Below are 20,558 nucleotides of genomic sequence, written 5' to 3' on the forward strand. Positions count from 1 at the left end.
CATAACTACACATTTGAGTGGCCTTTTGTTTCCAGCACAAGGTGCACCTGTGTAATGATCATGCTGTTTAAACAGCTTCTTAATATGCCACACCTGTCAGGTGGATGGATTATCTTGGCAAAGGAGTAATGCTCACTAACATGCATGTAAACAAATTTGTGCACATCATTTTAAAGTATTAAGCCTTTTGTGCATATGTAAAATGTCTGGGATCTTTCATTTCAGCTCATGAAACCAACAGTTTACATGTTGCATTTATATTTTTGTCAGTGTATATTGGGTATCACGTGTATATTTATGTTGTATATACAGGGCACATTTGTAAAAGAGACCTAGGTCTTAATGTGTCTGCCCTGTTAAAAAAGGTTACATAAACAATTTTTAATTGCCCAATTTCCTTATATGAACTGTAACTCAGTAAAATCTTGTAGTTAAGAGGGCCCACTGAACAACACCATAACCCCTAGAACCATTCAGGAAAAAAAAACTAATAGAATACGCAAGGAAAAAAATGAGGTGCTAATATGATATAGACAAATCTCTTTTATTAACACGATATTATGACCATTCACTAGTGTACCACTTTGAGTTCCAATGTTTGGCACTGTCAATTATATTACAGTGTACACTGATACTTTAAACTGTATTCACACAACCATTCTTAACAAAATGACATTTTTTTTTATAAAGGTGGAAAAGTGATTATTAACATAACTATTTGAAAATACATGAACAATTATAATTCCAAGAGGACATTAGTGCACACTTACAAATGTACAACTTGAGTTATCAAAACGACATGTATTTAAAAACATACTACAGTTCCTGTTTCTCCTGGTGCTTTATGTTTAAAGGTTCACCTGTATAGAAAGTGTCAGTGTTGTGTAGATGTGCTCAGTGCATTCGTTTTTAAAAGCTTTACCTGTATTACAAGTGCATCAGTAACCCATAGTATACCCACATGGTATAAACAGAACATTAAAATCAGCCAACAACAAAATATTATTTTGGAACTATTCAATTATCATTATGGGCCAAAACATTTGTGTTCTCACATTTGAATAATGCAATAACCGTTTGTGTATTGGAAAAAATAATACATACAAAAAGTGTTTCATTATGTTTGTGTAATCGTTGTTATTATTATCTATAAGTAAAATGTACAAATATCTCGGGTTCATAAATATTTTTTGAATGTGTGAATTTAATTACTCCAGTGAATTTTCTTTTGTAAAAGTACCATTAAAAAGGTTGTTTAAGAGGTCCAGCATTCATTCAGGATGCCCAACAGGCCAAAAACCCAGACTGCAGGACCCGCTACTAAGTCAGAGTAGAGCATAATACTCAGCCACAACCATTATACTTTTTCAAGTAAGAGAAAGTGATAGATTATCCCATCTTAAAGGATCATCCAGAGAACTATCAATCACAAGGTATCATGAGACCCTCCAAACTGTACTTCTGTCCCTGTTGAGGTTATATTTGGCGTTAAGTTTGTCTATTGTAGCTTAATTGTTCTGGAGTCCCTTTGAAACGTGCCTGGATCTGCTCTAGAGTCTTGCCTTTGGTCTCCGGGACAAAGATGATGGTGAAGACTATGTTGAGCGCACAACACCCAGAGAACAGCCAGAAGGTTCCAGCACTGGTTAGAAGGTCCTGAAATACATTTATCATGGATTGTTATTACAATACCCAAATACATCCTTACAGTTACCAGTATTACCTTATAGACCTCTGAGCGGATCCTCTAAAATGTATTGACTGACACTACACATGAACTGCAGAGTAAACTTCTTTGTTCAGCGCATTAAGTGTCTATCTGTATACATAGCAATGTTTGTATATCTGTAATAAAAAGGCTGTTAAAGTTCACATATAGACATTTGTGTCTCTGCTTGGCTAAGAAAATGCGAACCAGTAAAACCACAACTGCAAAATGGCTTCCTCACAAGCCCTCTTTATCTGCCCGCTCAACATCTCTTTATCCCCCACATCTGCCATATAGGATGCCCAAAATCAACACCAGCTCACCATCAGGTTCTGGAAGGTCTTGGTGATGATGAAGGCAGAGCCCCAGTTGGTGAGGACACAAACAGAGCTGGCAAACCCCTTTACTCGCGTGGGAAAGATCTCTGACATCACCAGCCAGGGGATGGGACCCCAACCAAGAGAGAAACCTGAATTGACCACAAGGTATGATGATTAGAATAAGTTTCACACTAAGCAAAATGTCAGATCTGAACTTAAAATATAAAAATGGCTATACGGTTGATAGTAAGTTCAAAACACATGGAATAATTTACAGGTGACTAAACCAACTATACACTAAAAGAAACATTACTAGGCAATGCAGACAATTAATTTCAATTTGTTTTTATCTAGCCAGGATAGTTTGCTGGGTCCCAATAGTCACAATTTAAGAGTGGGGTTCACCTGTGATGAAGAAGCCCATGCTGGACAGTGCGAGCCATGACAGATCAGCCGCAGGGTTCTGGGCAAGGGGACTCTCTACTAGGCAGAGTCCTGAGGAGTTACCATGGTTTTCACTGGACAACTTGAAGTAGACACCAAAGGCAGCAGTGCTTAGACACATAAAAACTCCTTAATAGAGAAAGAGAGGGAGGAAGAGAGAGAGACAAAGGACATTTATTTTCACAATTGAACATGGATTTTCAGGTAGTTGGGGCCCAGTTTGGGTGATGGGTGTGGTAATTTGATGTTAAGCTTGACAGTGCCTTATTTCAGCCCTACAATTTTGGAGAGGGATTGCCAAAAAGGATTCGATTGATTCATTATAAAATCAGTGGAGGAAGAAAGATAAGTAACTGATAACACGCAGACAGTGACAGACACACACGTTTGTGAGACATAAGCACCAGAGACGATGAGGAGAAGCTTCCTTCCGGCGCGGTCCATGACCAATGCTGCTACTGCAGTGAATACTACCTGGGTTGCTGCTACTACCACCGTAGCAACATCGCTGTTCTGAAAAACAAATAATCACCTGTCATTTTATTACATATAACCTCAATGGTATGTCAATATTCATAGTATCTATAGTACTTAGATAATCACATTACAGCTTATGAATAGTAATGAGTTTAAAATACATCAAACCAATGAATCTTAAAACAAACTGAATCATAAAAGATTACAATAAATAAAGCATTGGTCGGTCCAGCTGCTAAAATACCGATAACACTTAACAATTCTTACCTTAAAATGGGCCTTCTCAAAGATAGTCTCAGCATAGAACATGATGGCGTTAATACCGGTGAGCTGCTGGAAGAGCATCAACATGATGCCCACTCCAAGGGGCTTGTATACTCCAGGGTCCTTAAGATCAGCCATCCCAAAACTACCTCCCTGGTTTAACACAAAGCACACAGTCATCACACCCTCTAATGCTAATTAACATGGTTCAGATGTGTTAGCATGCTTCTTTGTTCCAGATTCTTCTCAGACTAAATCCACAACATAGAGGACAACCGTTTCTCAGCTCTGTCAAGTTTCTCTCTGCTCTGGTTCCCTACACAAGTGGGGCTGACCTAAATATACTTACTCAGACACATAACCGTGCAAGTGAAGAGAGGTCCCACGATAAAAATGGTAAGACTTAACCAAATCAGAAGGAACAGAGCAACACAGATGTGCGACTCTCTCTCCCTACCTGAGTATTATTCTAGTTCTCTGCTGCCAATGACTTGAACGAACTACAAAAATCTCTGAAACTGGAAACACTTATCTCCCTCACTAGCTTTAAGCACCAGCTGTCAGAGCAGCTCACAGATCACTGCACATAGCCCATCTATAATTTAGCCCAAACAACTACCTCTTCCCCTACTGTATTTATTTAGCTCCTTTGCACCCCATTATTTCTATTTCTACTTTGCACTTTCTTCCACTACAAATCTACCATTCCAGTGTTTTACTTGCTATATAGTATATACTTTGCCACCATGGCCTTTTTTTGCCTTTACCTCCCTTATCTCACCTTGTATATAGACTTATTTTTCTACTGTATTATTGACTGTATGTTTGTTTTACTCCATGTGTAACTCTGTGTTGTTGTATGTGTCGAACTGCTTTGCTTTATCTTGGCCAGGTCGCAATTGTAAATGAGAACTTGTTCTCAACTTGCCTACCTGGTTAAATAAAGGTGAAATACATTTTTTTAATAAAAAATACCTTTGTCTCATACATTGTGAAATGGCATAATGCCTTTCTTAAAGCAAGTCTTATACTTCATGATTACTAGGGAATACGCAAAGCTCACCTGGTCGTCAGAAGCATCCTCGATGCGGGCACACTCCCACTCTGCAGGGGCGTCTGGCCCCCTCAGAAAGCGCAGTGCCTCCTCAGCTTCCCTTTGTTTACCCTGAGACAGCAGGAACCTGGGTGTCTCAGGCATGAAACACATGAACACCATCATCAGGGTGGGAGGGATGGAGCAGCAGATCGCTAGCCAGCGCCAGTCCAGTGACATCCCTGGGAAAATCTACATTTAAGTCATTTAGCAGACGCCCTTATCTAGAGCAACTTACAGTTAGTGCATTCATCTTAAGATAGCTGCATGTAGGTGGGACAAACACATAGGTGGGACAAACACATATCTCAGTCATAGTAAGTACATTTTCCTCAATAAAGTAGCTATCAGCAAAGTCAGAGCTAGTAAAGGGGGGGGAAGTCAAGTGCGAGTGTTAGTTCATGAAAGGTGGGGTGAGTAGGGGGTGCGAGGAGGGAGGGTGATGGAGGGATTATTTAAGACTCTTTGAAGAGGTAGGGTTTTCAGGAAGATTGGCAGGGACTTGCTGTCCTAGCTTCAGGGGAAAGCTGGTTCCAACAGGGACTGCGGTTGAAAATTAGCCGGCTGGCTAAAACCGGCACTTTTACTGAAACGTTGATTAATGTGCACTGTCCCTGTAAAAATAAAATAAACTCAAAAATAAAATAAACTCAACATTGGGGTACCAGGACAGAGAAGACCGTGGACTGGGCTGACTGGGAGCTGCTCTCCCGTAGGGGTGGGAGGGCCATGAGACCAAAGGTGGAAGAATGGAGTGCTCGGGTTGGGGTGTAGGGATTGAGCATAGCTTGAAGGTAGGGATGGGCAGTTCCTCTTGCTACTCTGTAGTCAAGTACCATGGTCTTGTAGTGGATGTGAGCTTCGATTGGAAACCAGTGGAGGGTGCGGAGGAGCGGAGTGACATGGGAAGGTTGAACGCCAGGCAGGCTGCAGCATTCTAGATAAATAGCAGGGGTTTCATGGCACCCAGCCAAAATAGAGTTGCAGTAGTCCAGACGTGAGATGACAAGTGCCTGGACTAGGACCTGCGCCGCTTCCTGTGTGAGGTAGGGTCGTACTCTACGGATGTTGTAGAGCATGAACCTGTAGGAGCGGGTCACTGGAAGCAGAGAGACAGTAGAGTATGGAATGTGCGAAGGCAGTAGTGCAATGACCCTAGTAGAGTCATTCCGTGTGAAAAAACTAAGTTCTGGATTCCACAGCTGTGTTGTTGATATTACGTAATTTTATGTATAAAAAAAATAAGGTAACTCCAGAACATGAACAATGAAAATGCAGAATGTTGATTATTAGTATCCATCACTAGCCTAGCACGAACAAGATCAGGATGGTTCGTACTAGGCAAATCCATCACCCCGGTTGATTAAATTGAAATTCATATTTAGAAGAGCATATACAGGCAATGAGTTAATGAAACGTTTCTTCCTTTCAACATTCCTCAGCCAAAGACCATTGCCTCCAAATACTAGAGACGATGGAGACAAAACAGCCAACCTCTCCTGCAATGGTACTGTTTATTGAGGAAGTAAATGGAGAAACACGCATGGTATGTCGGTAACTAGATTAGGCATAGCGGTGGCTTGTGAGGCCGGCAAAAATGAGAGCACTCTCAGTTAGTAGGGTGGAATCTTGATCATGCCTGGTGATGATAATCACATGACAATACCGATTGCAGCTGAATAGCTTTTGATGGTGGTTTGTACCTTGAACAAAACACCCACATCATTAAAACATTTACCTCTACCCGTATGACTACTGTTGTAACCTCTGTCATAAAATTGTACAACACTGACAAACCCTTAATGACATGGTCAGATGCTTGTCAAATCCTGTCTGCTGACCAGATACAGTATACAAACGGCATATAGAATTTCTCATGAGATTCAAACCAATAAATCATAACATCCAAATGTTGCCAACAAATGGACATCTGTGGCGTACCTGCTATATATACTCCCATGATTCCTGTGACCACCATGAGTTGAACACAGGAGCCCATTGCCCCACGGACACGCTCATGGGCCATCTCTGAGATGTACAGCTAGAGCACAGAGGAAGAGAAAAGTGATAAACGATGTTCACACAGGAAGAGTATGCAGCATGACATATTGCTAGAAGCAATAAAACAGAGGTACAGCGTAAAATAGGAATATATGAGGATATATACTAATTAGAATGCATGCATTCATTCATACAGTCATGCATCTTAGTCATCAATCTTGATCAATTTAAGCAGATAGCATCAGAGTAAACATTCCAAGGTACTTACTGGGACCACTAGTGACGTAACCCCACTTGCCAGTCCTGTGAGGACCCTTCCAAGATACAGCATCCAGATATTCTGAGCAGCAATGATGATAGTAAAACCAAAGATATAAGGTATGGAGCAGAACATAAGACTCAGCTTCCTCCCGATCTTGTCCACCATCCAACCTCCGAGTAGACCCCCTATAGCAGCTCCTATCGTCACGATAGACTGCAAAACAGAAAAAAGAACAGAGTCAATGAAATGGATAATGTCCACTTTAATCTACTCAGGAATGATTAGGGCCCTGACCTGACCAGGAAAAAAAACTGAGTCCGTGTTATAGCATGACAATGATCCAAAGCTTATCCTGGTTGGGTTATGAGGGGGGGAAATCAGGGCCCCATGACAAGAATGTTATCTTACCCCAAACCAGGAAGCCTCTTCTTTGTCTAGTTGTAATCTCGGGTCAGTGATTGTGCTTAGTTCAGGGATGGCAGGGGAACTGTACCCTAACACGAACCCAAAACTCAGGGGGCCAAGGACTGCTGCAAAAGTGGCGAGGTACAGCTTTCCATTCTTCACCTTGCTGTTGAAAATATAGAACAGGTGGGGTTACAAAAATCAGCTTTATTGTAACAACACTATTTACATTCAAGACTTCACCAACCCAACAAAACTAGACCATGTTTTTATTAAAGAACTACAGTATGCTACTGCTGTCAAGTAAGCAGACACTCGCAGTCAAGCCATCCCCCTGAATTTGGGTGCTCGAATACACAAGACTTTACCGGTGTCGCTTGTTTTCTGGTAGAGAAACTGAGTCGGATGCACATTTGGAGACGACAGCTACAAATCATTCCAAGCAAACAGTTTGAAGCACACATTCAATATTCCACAAAAATCATACCAAATAGTATATTTCAGTTTCGCGCCTTATCGAAAATGACTTTATCACGGGTAGAGTGAGGCTGCAGTAGCCTACCGGGGGGTGCTGTTTAGCAAATATTAAATTGTGAAAGCAAGAAGTGTTTACAGCCATGACATCCAAACACAAACCTATGATCTAAGTGAGCTTGATGGGTTTTCCATTAGAGAGAGATTATACATTTTTTTAAAGTGTTAAATAACTACATTTTACTTGATCTATTCCCACATTCTTTATCTTAAGCATTATTTTAAGTACTTTTATTAAAGTGTACTTTGATGACTCCTAAGAAATCCACAGTGAAAATGTCTGGTAGACTTTTTTGTTGTTGTTGCGTGTCACCAGTAGATAATTAATCCAGTATGATGACCATTGCATACCACAAAGTGACAATATTATGCCATATCTTAAAAGGAGCTGACACACACCAACTCTATGCAGCCTCTTGAATGGTGTTCATTTCAATACTTGCCCCTTGGGAGAGGTTAATGTTAGGAACAGTTCCGTCTCTGTCTCCCTTCCAGGGTTCCCAGGGGAACTATGAGGCGAGGACACAGGAGAGAGGGATGAGGCAGATGACAGGAGAAAAGCGAGGGAGGGGATGGAGAGGAGGGAAAACGGAGAAGGTGTTGGCTCAGGGGAGACACACCTGAACCAGCCCTCACTCCTGATCTAAGAGCACAGACAGACACAGACACAGACACACACGTTTGAGCCAGCTATACCCTTCCTGTGACGTTATATGCTTGCTTTCTAAATACAGAATCATGTAAGAAAGATATAATTTGTGCTTGAATATGATATATTTACTGACTGACTTAATTACAATATTTTTAAAGAATTGTCATTAACGTCAGATCATTTCATATGTTATAGCTTGAAAAACATGAAACCCTGTGGTGCTGTAGAGCAGGAATGGAGGAGGTGAAAACAATGTATTTTTCCACCAGAAATTAGTATAGGGGATTTCAAAAGGCTTCTGATGTTCTTATGCTCATAATTTGTGTAACTCTGTGTAATAAACAGCTCCCTATCCTCCGGATGTGTACCAAACTCACTAAAAGTGGCAGTAATAAAGCCTCTCCTGAATAAGACAAACCTTGACCACTCGAAAAATAAAATAATAATAAATAAAAATGGCCTACATCAAATCTCCCATTCCTCTCAAATCTTTGGGAAAAAGCTGTTGCTCAGCAACTCACTGCCTTCCTGAAGACAAATCAAGTTTACAAAACGCAACAGTCTGGTTTTAGACCTATCCATAGTACTGAAACCGCACCCGTAAAGGTGGTAAATTATCTTTTAATGGCATAAGACCAAGGCCCTGCTTCTGTCCTCGTGCTCCTAGACCATAGTGCCGCTTTCGACACCATCGATCACCACATTCTTTTGGAGAGATTGGAAACCTTAATTGGTCTACACTGACAAGTTCTTGCCTGGTTTAGATCTTATCTGTTGGAAAGACATCAGCTAACCTCTGTGGATGGTTTGTCCTCTGACAAATCAATGGTACGTTTCAGTGTTCCATTCTAGGACCACTATTGTTTTCACTAAATATATACTGCTCAAAAAAATAAAGGGAACACTTAAACAACACATCCTAGATCTGAATGAAAGAAATAATCTTATTAAATACTTTTTTCTTTACATAGTTGAATGTGCTGACAACTAAATCACACAAAAATAATGGAAATCCAATTTATCAACCCATGGAGGTCTGGATTTGGAGTCACACTCAAAATTAAAGTGGAAAACCACACTACAGGCTGATCCAACTTTGATGTAATGTCCTTAAAACAAGTCAAAATGAGGCTCAGTAGTGTGTGTGGCCTCCACGTGCCTGTATGACCTCCCTACAACACCTGGGCATGCTGCTGATGAGGCGGCGGATGGTCTCCTGAGGGATCTCCTCCCAGACCTGGACTAAAGCATCCGCCAACTCCTGGACAGTCTGTGGTGCAACATGGCGTTGGTGGATGGAGCGAGACATGATGTCCCAGATGTGCTCAGTTGGATTCAGGTCTGGGGAACGGGTGGGCCAGTCCATAGCATCAATGCCTTCCTCTTGCAGGAACTGCTGACACACTCCAGCCACATGAGGTCTAGCATTGTCTTGCATTAGGAGGAACCCAGGGCCAACCGCACCAGCATATGGTCTCACAAGGGGTCTGAGGATCTCATCTCGGTACCTAATGGCAGTCAGGCTACCTCTGGCGAGCACATGGAGGGCTGTGCGGCCCCCCAAAGAAATGCCACCCCACACCATGACTGACCCACCGCCAAACCGGTCATGCTGGAGGATGTTGCAGGCAGCAGAACGTTCTCCACGGCGTCTCCAGACTCTGTCACGTCTGTCACGTGCTCAGTGTGAACCTGCTTTCATCTGTGAAGAGCACAGGGCGCCAGTGGCGAATTTGCCAATCTTGGTGTTCTCTGGCAAATGCCAAACGTCCTGCACGGTGTTGGGCTGTAAGCACAACCCCCACCTGTGGACGTCGGGCCCTCATACCATCCTCATGGAGTCTGTTTCTGACCGTTTGAGCAGACACATGCACATTTGTGGCCTGCTGGAGGTCATTTTGCAGGGCTCTGGCAGTGCTTCTCCTGCTCCTCCTTGCACAAAGGTGGAGGTAGCGGTCCTGCTGCTGGGTTGTTGCCCTCCTACGGCCTCCTCCACGTCTCCTGATGTACTGGCCTGTCTCCTGGTAGCGCCTCCATGCTCTGGACACTACGCTGACAGACACAGCAAACCTTCTTGCCACAGCTCGCATTGATGTGCCATCCTGGATGAGCTGCCCTACCTGAGCCACTTGTGTGGGTTGTAGACTCCGTCTCATGCTACCACTAGAGTGAAAGCACCGCCAGCATTCAAAAGTGACCAAAACATCAGCCAGGAAGCATAGGAACTGATAAGTGGTCTGTGGTCACCACCTGCAGAACCACTCCTTTATTGGGGGTGTCTTGCTAATTGCCTATAATTTCCACCTGTTGTCTAATCCATTTGCACAACAGCATGTGAAATGTATTGCCAATCAGTGTTGCTTCCTAAGTGGACAGTTTGATTTCACAGAAGTGTGATTGACTTGGAGTTACATTGTGTTGTTTAAGTGTTCCCTTTATTTTTTTGAGCAGTGTATATAATTTGTTTGCCATATCGCCCAGCCCTACTCCTGACGTGTTGACCTGTTGCACCTTCTATAACCACCGTGATTATTATTTGACCATGCTGGTCATGTATGAACATCTTGAAGAACGACCTGGCCATGTACTCTTATAATCTCCACCCGGCACAGCCAGAAGAGGACTGGCCACCCTACAGAGCCTGGTTCCTCTAGGTTTTTATCCTAGGTTCCTGTCTTTCTATGGAGTTTTTCCTAAACACTGTGCTTCTATATCTGCATTGCTTGTTATTTGGGGTGTTAGGCTGGGTTTCTGTATAAGCACTTTGTGACAACTGCTGATGTAAAAATGATGTAAAAAGGACTTCATAAATAAATTTGATTGATTGAGTCTCTGGACTTTATCCCCATTTAAAATCTGTAGTTTGAATTGAAGAGAGGAGTCCATAAGTGCAGATGAAGGATATCAAAGATCTGGAAAGATCATGTATGGAGGAATAGTTAAAAAAAAAAAAAGTTCCCAAACAGGTCACTCTTTCCCCATGTAAAATAGCACTTTGAGTGACTAAAATATCACCCATAATGTTGGTTTTGGATAGAAATGCTTAAAATGTGAAAGTACTCTCAATGGCTAACTACTAGGAAGTTTGAATGTTTTTCGGGGCATGGAAACAAGTACCATTGACACCAGGCAGGATGGGGCCATAGCTAGCTAACTATAGCTACTGAAACAGATTGTTGTTTTGCTATGTTTTTGGGGAAGAACATTGTTTGCAACTTTACCAGCATCATAGCATACGTATCGATGAATCGTTGTGACATATGAAATACAAGTGACAGTGTAATCAATGTGTAATAACTACGTAAATTAATGAACGCGTTAAATGCAGTCATATTCAGGTCTTGATTGGTCAAATAGTATTATATGACACGTCAAATAGTATATTTTTTACACGCAAAGACCCAAACGGCGTTCCTTACAAATCCTGGTTGAGAATGAAACGACTGAACAAATGAAACAGCACAGAAAGTAAGTAAAAGAAATAGGTTTTGATTATGTTTTACTGGTAATGGGGACATACGTAAAAATGCCAACAAAATAACTTTTTGGTCAGTGTGGTGTTTGTGTGTGTGTGTGTGCGCGTAACCTTTCTTTAACTAGGCAAGTCAGTTAAGAACAAATTCTTATTTACAATGATGGCCAACCCCAGCCAAACTCGGACAACGCTGGGCCAATTGTGCGCTGCCCTATGGGACTCCCAATCACGGCCGGATGTGATACAGCCTGGATTCGAACCAGGGACAGTAGTGACTCCTCTTGCAGTGAGATGCAGTGCCTTAGACCGCGGCGTCCATGTGTGTGTGTGTGTGTGTTAACTATTTAACTGTACTATGCTTACAAGGCCGCTAAAATGTTAAATATCGGTATCTGTTTTTTTGGCAAGGAAAATATTGGATATCGGTATCGGCCAAAAATGTAATATCGGTGCATCACTAATGAAAAGCCCAGGAGGCCGGCCATTTCTGAGATACTGGAACCGATGCGCCTGGCAGGGACGATCATACCACGCTCAAAATTGCTTATGTCACTCATTTTGCCCATTCTAACGGTCAATCGAACAGTAAGTAAGTGAATGCCTCGATGCCTTCTGGTTGCTTTATATAGAACGCCACAGCCAAGTGATTCACTGTCAGTAAGAGCGAACCACTTTCGTGAAGGTGGTGGTGTACCTAATAAACTAGCCGCTGAGTAGTGTACATCATTGGTGTTGGCTCACTTGACCGCAGCATGGAAATGGCGCCAGAGGGGATGGCTGCCGTTTTACGGGCTCCTAACCATATGTGCTATTTTGTCCTTTTTTTGCATTGTTTGTATTTTTTTACTTATTTTGTACATAATGTTGCTGCTACTGTCTCTTGACCAGAAATAACTTCTGGACATCAGAACAGCGATTACTCACCTCGAACTGGACAAAGATTTTTTTCTTTAACGAGTCCGACGCAAAGAATATACTGCTTTCTCAGGAACGGGCCCAAAACCCCATCATTTTCCTAAAGGAAAGACGGTGAAAAAAAGGGGGTGGAGGTCGGGCTGCCTTCTGAGAATTTGTAGGTGAGTGAGTAAACCTCCACTACCATCTGTTCTATTGGCCAACGTGCAATCATTGGAAAACAAAATGGATAATATACGATCAAGACTATTCTACCAATGGGACATTAAAAATAGTAATATCTTATGTTTCACCGAGTCGTGGCTGAACCACAACACATAATATAGAGCTGCCGGGATTTTCCATGCATCGGCAGGACAGAGAAGCTAGGGGTGGGGGTGTGTGTCTATTTGTCTATAACAGCTGGTGCACGATGTCTAATATTAAAGAAGTCTCGAGGTATTGCTTGCCTGAGGTAGAATACCTTATGATAAGCTGTAGACCGCACTATTATTAATAGCCGTCTATTTACCACCACAAACCGATGCTGGCATTAAGACTGCACTCAACCAGCTGTATAAGGCCATAAGCAAAAAAGAAAATGCTCATCCAGCAGTGGTGCTCCTAGTGGCCGGGGACTTTAATGCGGGCAAACTTAAATCCGTTCGACCTCATTTCTACCAGCATGTCACATGTGCAACCAGAGGGGAAAAAAATAAATAAACTCTAGACCACCTTTACTCCACAGAGACTCATAAAAAGCTCTCCCTCCATTTGGCAAATCTGACCATAATTATATCATTCTGATTCCTGGTTACAAGCAAAAACTAAAGCAGGAAGTACCAGTGACTTGCTCAATACAGAAGTGGTTTGATGATGCAGATGCTACGGGACTGTTTTGCTAGCACAGACTGGAATGTGTTCCGGGATTCATCCAATGGCATTGAAGAGTATACCACCTCAGTCATCGGCTTCATCAATAAGTGCATTGACGACATTGTCCCCACAGTGATCGTAAGTACATGTCCCAACCAAAAGCCATGGATACAGGCAACCTCCGCATCAGGCTAAAGCTGCCGCTTTCAAGGAGCGGGACACTAATCTGGACGCTTTTAAGAAATCCTGCTACGCCCTAAGACGAACCATCAAACTGGCAAAGCGTCAATACAGGATTAAGATTGCATCCCATTACACCGGCTTTGGCGCTTGTCGGATGTGGCAGGGCTTGAAAAAATTCCGGACTACAAAGTGAAACCCAGCCGTGAGCTGCCCAGTGATGCGAGCCTACCAGACGAGCTAAATGCCTTTTATGCTCGCAACACTGAAGCATTCATGAGAGCACCAGCTGTTCCGGACGACTGTATGATAACGCTCTCAGTAACCGATGTGAGAAAGACCTTTAAACAGGTCAACATTCACAAAGCCACGGGGCCAGACGGATTGCCAAGATGTGTACTCAAAGCATGCGCGGACCAACTGCTAAGTGTCTTCACTGACATTTTCAACCTCTCCCTGACTGAGTCTGTAATACCTACATGTTTTAAGCAGACCACCATAGTCCCTGTGCACAAGGAAGCGAATGTAACCTGCTAAATGATTACCGCCCCGTAGCACTCACGACGGTAGCCATGAAGTGCTTTGAAAGGCTGGTCATGGCTCACATCAACACCATCATCCCAGAAACCCTAGACCCATTCCCCATACCGCCCAAACAGATCCACAGATGACACAATCTCAAATCGCACTCCACACTGCCCATTCCCACTTGGACAAAAGGAACACCTACAATGGGGCAAAAAAGTATTTAGTCAGCCACCAATTGTGCAAGTTCTCCCACTTAAAAAGATGACAGAGGCCTGTAATTTGTGTCATAGGTACACGTCAACTATGACAGACAAAATGAGAAGAAAAAAAATCCAGAAAATCACATTGTAGGATTTTTAATGAATTTATTTGCAAATTATGGTGGAAAATAAGTATTTGGTCAATAACAAAAGTTTCTCAATACTTTGTTATATACCCTTTGTTGGCAATGACACAGGTCAAACGTTTTCTGTAAGTCTTCACAAGGTTTTCACACACTGTTGCTGGTATTTTGGCCCATTCCTCCATGCAGATCTCCTCTAGAGCAGTGATGTTTTGGGGCTGTCGCTGGTCAACACAGACTTTCAACTCCCTCCAAAGATTTTCTATGAGGTTGAGATCTGGAGACTGGCTAGGCCACTCCAGGACCTTGAAATGCTTCTTACGAAGCCACTCCTTCGTTGGCCGGGGCGGTGTGTTTGGGATCATTGTCATGCTGAAAGACCCAGCCACGTTTCATCTTCAATGCCCTTGCTGATGGAAGGAGGTTTTCACTCAAAATCTAACGATACATGGCCCCATTCATTCTTTCCTTTACACGGATTAGTCGTCCTGGTCCCTTTGCAGAAAAACAGCCCCAAAGCATGATGTTTCCACCCCCATGCTTCACAGTAGGTATGGTGTTATTTGGATGCAACTCGGCATTCTTTGTCCTCCAAACACGACGAGTTGAGTTTTTACCAAAATGTTATATTTTGGTTTCATCTGACCATATGACATTCTCCCAATCCTCTTCTGGATCATCCAAATGCTCTCTAGCAAACTTCAGACGGGCCTGGACATGTACTGGCTTAAGCAGGGGGACACGTCTGGCACTGCAGGATTTGAGTCCCTGGCGGCGTAGTGTGTTACTGATGGTAGGCTTTGTTACTTTGGTCCCAGCTCTCTGCAGGTCATTCACTAGGTCCCCCCGTGTGCTCTGGGATTTTTGCTCACCGTTCTTGTGATCATTTTGACCCCACGGGGTGAGATCTTGCGTGGAGCCCCAGATCGAGGGAGATTATCAGTGGTCTTGTATGTCTTCCATTTCCTAATAATTGCTCCCACAGTTGATTTCTTCAAACCAAGCTGCTTACCTATTGCAGATTCAGTCTTCCCAGCCTGGTGCAGGTCTACAATTTTGTTTCTGGTGTCCTTTGACAGCTCTTTGGTCTTGGCCATAGTGGAGTTTGGAGTGTGACTGTTTGAGGTTGTGGACAGGTGTCTTTTATACTGATAACAAGTTCAGGTGCCATTAATACAGGTAACAAGTGGAGGACAGAGGAGCCTCTTAAAGAAGAAGTTACAGGTCTGTGAGAGCCAGAAATCTTGCTTGTTTGTAGGTGACCAAATACTTATTTTCCACCATAATTTGCAAATAAATTCATAAAAAATCCTACAATGTGATTTTCAGGATTTTCTTTCTCATTTTGTCTGTCATAGTTGACGTGTACCTATGATGAAAATTACAGGCCTCTCTCATCTTTTTAAGTGGGAGAACTTGCACAATTGGTGGCTGACTAAATACTTTATTGCCCCACTGTATATGAGAATGCTGTTCATTGATTACAGCTCTGTGTTCAACACCATAGTGCCCACAAAGCTCATCACTAAGTTAAGGACCCTGGGACTAAACACTTCACTCTGCAACTGAATGGACCACGTTTGTTACTTTGTTGCAGTATGAAAAAGGATAAAATATATGATCAACAAACTCATGGTGCTGAGTGTTTTTACTTAAACCACACTCCGTAAAACGCACTGTAACGTAAAACGGTTAGACAAAGGGTAGTTACCTAGCAAGTCAGTTATTTTAAGTAAATGAATTAATAAGCGTGGTCCCCATTGCTTTTGCTCTTTAGTTTTCACCAAAATGAAGAGAAAGAAGGACATCATGTCCTTCTACCAAAGAAAAGACAAGGCAGACAGTGAGACAGAGCCAGATGGTTCACGTGTAGAGAGAGCAGAGAGGCTGCAGAGAGAGAGCAGGAAGACTTGTCCATTGGAGAGACAGAGTGAAGGCATAGTAGAGCAGGAAAGTGAGACAGATGGAGAGACTGAGGCTGAGGTAGAGGCTGAGAGTGAGACACCAACAGAGGAGCCTCGTGCGTCCACAAGCAGTGAACCATCAGGTTTGTGATGTTGAATAAATCTTTGGTTACTTGTAAAGCAGTGCAATTAGTCAGTTTGGGCACAGTGAATGGGCACAGTAAGTCCCAGCAAATCCCGGGAGGAACCACCGGTGCAGCCAATGATGAACATATACCCAAGAACTCTGATGGGGGACCGGAGGAGGAGCTTCAAGGCGGCCTGGTACCATGGCTTGAATATTCAAAAAAATCAGACTGTGCTTTGTTACGCCTGCAGGCATTTTAGCCCTCCCAAAGTCTCAGAGACTGTATTTGATTGACAATTGGGTTTTAACAACTGGAAGAAGGCAACTTACAAAGAGGGGGGATTTGCAATTCATGCAAGGTCTGAGCGGCACAAACAAGCAATGATTACATGGAGAGACTATCAGAAAGCTGTAAGAAGTAATGTAACACTGGTAAATGCCCTAAACAAGGAACACAACAAACAGGTTCAAGAAAATCGGGACTATATTAAAACAATAGAAGTACTACTACTTACAGCCACACAAAACATTGCACAAAGAGGACACGATGAGTCTGCGGTGTCAGATAAAGGGAACTTCATGGCAATCCTAGAAACAATAGCTAAGCATGACACAACAGTGAAAAAAAGGTTGACTTCCATTCATAATGCAAAATATACAAGCAAAGGGATTCAGAATGAGGTTCTGAGTTGTTTGTCAGACATGGTTCCAACAAAAATGATAGAAGAAGTGAAAGACAGTGAGGTCTTTAGCATAATGGCAGACGAAACAAAAGATGTACCAAAAAAAAGGAGCAGATATCTCTAGTACTCAGGTACTATCTCAGAGGAGCTGTCCATGAGAGCTTTCTCCACTTTGAATCGGCTGATCAACTAGATGCAGCAGGGCTTACTGACAAAATCATACACATTTTAGAAAGTCATGGTCTTTGAATACAAAAACAACCTAGTAGGCCAAGCATATGACGGTGCTTCCGTATGACTGGCAAGCATTCAGGCGTCCAGGCAGGCATTAAAGAACAAGCAAAGCATGCCTTTTACATCCACTGCAGTGCACACTGTCTAAACTTAGTTTTAGTGGATTCAGTCAAAGCTGTCCCTGAGGTAGGACAGTTCTCCTTACTAGAAAATACTTTTCATCTTCACATCTGGGTCATATGTGCATCAAAAATGGCTTAGCATACAAAAAGAGATGTACCCAGGTGCACCTAGAGAGCTTCGGAGACTAAGTGACACTCGCTGGGCATGTCAATATATGACTATACATACTATTATGGATAGATTACCTGCCATTAAGCAAGTCCTGCAAGACATAGTCCAAGAACACAATGGTGACAGATCTGTTCAGGCACGAGGTCTGCTTGCACAGATAGATTTACAATTCATTGTGTGCCTTGTTACACTCCATAAAGTGTTTGGAGAAGCAAGATTTCTATCAGATATGCTACAGTCACTTGACCTGTCAAAGACTGTTGATTTAGTTGAAGCCTCAGTTCAAACTTTGAATGACTACAGGGATGAGTCATTTTTTGACGACCGATGGAATGAAGTGCTGAACACAGCTGAGCAATGTGATACTGCAATACACCCCCCTGCAAAACGACCAAAAAAGCTAAGGTCTCAATTGAATGGAGACAGTGTACTCAGTACAGTGGGTCAGAGGTCAGATTCAGTACAAGAAAAAGGCAGTTTTCGTACAACCCTTTTCTACCCTGTTTTAGATCATATGCTCAATGAGTTTAACAGAAGGTTCCCTAGCAAAAACTGTGACATAATGAATGGCATCCAAACTCTAAACCCTACAAGTGATGTGTTTCTCAAAGAGAAGTCCCTGTTTCCATTTGCTAGAATGTATGAATCAGATATTGAGGACTTGGGGCATGAACTACATCAGTTCAGAAGACTTTTAGAAAGGAGAATACAGAGTGGCATGCAGAGACCCTCCAGTGTAGTAGAGCTGGCATTATTCATTGAGCCTTATAAAGAAGTTTTCTTTGAGCTCTTTAAACTGTGCCAGATAGGTGTTTCAATCCCTGTTAGTACTGCTTCTTGTGAACTGAGTTTTTCTGCACTAAAGCTGGTGAAAACGTATCTCAGGTCCACAATGTCAGATGACAGATTAAGCCATTTAGGTGTATTAATAAGTATTGAGTCAAGGAGGGCAAAGGCCTTGAGTCTAGATGAATTTGATCTTTTTGCAAAAAACCACAAAAAAATCTGAGAATACAGTTGATGTTACCTGATACTGAATATGTAATGCAAATTAAAATTATACTGGCAATGCAAATAAATTGTTGAATGATTATGAACATGGTCTTTTGCCTGCTAATACCTGCAATGCAGTGAATAAAACGATATGACAACAATAACGTCTAATGTAACTGGCCCCAGCTTGGCCCCCCCAGTTGAAATGGTCTAGAACCGCCACTGGGCAACAACACATCTGCAATGCTGATCCTCAACACTGGGGACCCTCAGGGGTGTGTACTTAGTCCCCTCCTATACTCCCTGTCCACCCACGACTGTGTGGGCAAACAACTCCAACACCATCATTAAGTTTGCTGACAACACAACAGTGGTAGGTCTGATTACCAACAACGATGAGACAGCCTATAGGGAGGAGGTCAGAGACCTGGCAGTGTGGTGCCAGGACAACAACCTCTCCCTCAATGTGAGCAAGACAAAGGAGCTGATCGTGGACTGCAGGAAAAAGCGGGCCGAACAGGCCCCCATTAACATCGACGGGGCTGTAGTGGAGTGGGTTGGGAGTTTCAAGTTCCTTGGTGTCCACATCACAAACAAACTATCATGGTCCAAACATACCAAGACAGTCGTGAAGAGGGCATGACAACACCTTTTCCCCCTCAGGAGACTGAAAAGATTTGGCATGTGTCCCCAGATCTTCAAAAAGTTCTACAGCTGCACCATTGAGAACATCCTGACCGATTGCATCACCGCTTGATATGGCAACTGCTCGGCATCTGACCATAAGGCACTACAGAGGGTAGTGCATGTGGCCCAGTACATCACTGGGGCAAAGCTTCCTGCCACCCAGGACCTATATACTAGGCAGTGTCAGATGGAAGCCCAAAGAATTGCCAAAGACTCCAGTCACCCAAGTCATAAACTGTTCTCTCTGCTACCGCACGGCATGCGGTGCCAGAGCGCCAAGTCTAGAACCAAAAGACTCCTTAACAGCTTCTACCCCCAAGCCATAACACTGCTGAACAATTAATCAAATGGCCACCCAGACTATTTACATTGAACCCCCAACTCATTTGTTTTTACACTGCTGCTACTCGCTATTTAGTATCCATGCATAGTCACTTTACCCCTACCTACATGTACAAATTGCCTCGACAAACATGTAACGTAGCCCCCCCGCACATTGACTCGGTACCGGTACCCCTTGTATATAGCCTCGTTATTGTTATTTATTTGTGTTACTTTTTTATAATGTTTGACTTTAGTTTATTTCTTTAATATTCTCTTAAATCTTTCTTGAACTGCATTATTGGCTAAGGACTTGTAAGTAAGCATTTCCCGGTATGGTCTACACCTGTTGTATTCGGCGCATGTGACAAATAAAGTTTGATTTGATCATGCTGGGTGGTATAGGGCCACCAAAGATATTGGGTTAAAACTTTTCTTGCCATAATCATAACACAAACTTACTCAAGATATTCGTCCTGCTCCGACCTCACTCCTGTCTCTTCTCCATATTCTGCATCAAGCAATCGTCTTGATTCATGATTTTGGATTTCCATCATGTTTTGTCCTGTTGTTTGCGGTCACTTTAAAAACAAAGACCATGAATGCTGGACATGCAGAGCCAGAGAAAATCTTTGCCAAAAACTCTTCGCGAAAGGAAAACCTCCGCACGAGTGACTACAAACCCTCAATTCAACAAGAACATTATCAGGAAATTCTGAAAATCATAATGATGATATTAATATTTTTGTAAGCAAAATATATCCGTTTCACTGTTGTCAACTGACAGACCGGACGGTTATTGTCAAATTGGGTCATATGCTTTTACAGAATCAGCTGATTCGCATTCTCGCCATAAATT

General features: G+C 42.6%; 1 protein-coding gene across 1 annotated transcript; it reads right to left on the minus strand.

The window, feature by feature from the left end:
- Nucleotides 1-525: 525 nt before the first annotated feature.
- On the minus strand, nt 526-20,530 carry LOC106580030 (solute carrier family 2, facilitated glucose transporter member 8). The gene is made up of 10 exons (XM_014160587.2): nt 20,162-20,530; nt 6,978-7,140; nt 6,576-6,782; nt 6,248-6,347; nt 4,277-4,488; nt 3,217-3,366; nt 2,877-2,985; nt 2,434-2,601; nt 2,032-2,177; nt 526-1,656 (listed from the first exon to the last, which is right to left on the minus strand). The coding sequence occupies exons 1-10, from the start codon at nt 20,254-20,256 to the stop codon at nt 1,489-1,491; spliced, it is 1,518 nt and encodes a 505-aa protein (XP_014016062.1). The 5' UTR covers nt 20,257-20,530; the 3' UTR covers nt 526-1,488.
- Between the last annotated feature and the right edge of the window lie 28 nt (nt 20,531-20,558).

This window comes from Salmo salar, chromosome ssa20 (assembly GCF_905237065.1).
Source record: "Salmo salar chromosome ssa20, Ssal_v3.1, whole genome shotgun sequence".
Taxonomy (NCBI): domain Eukaryota; kingdom Metazoa; phylum Chordata; class Actinopteri; order Salmoniformes; family Salmonidae; genus Salmo; species Salmo salar.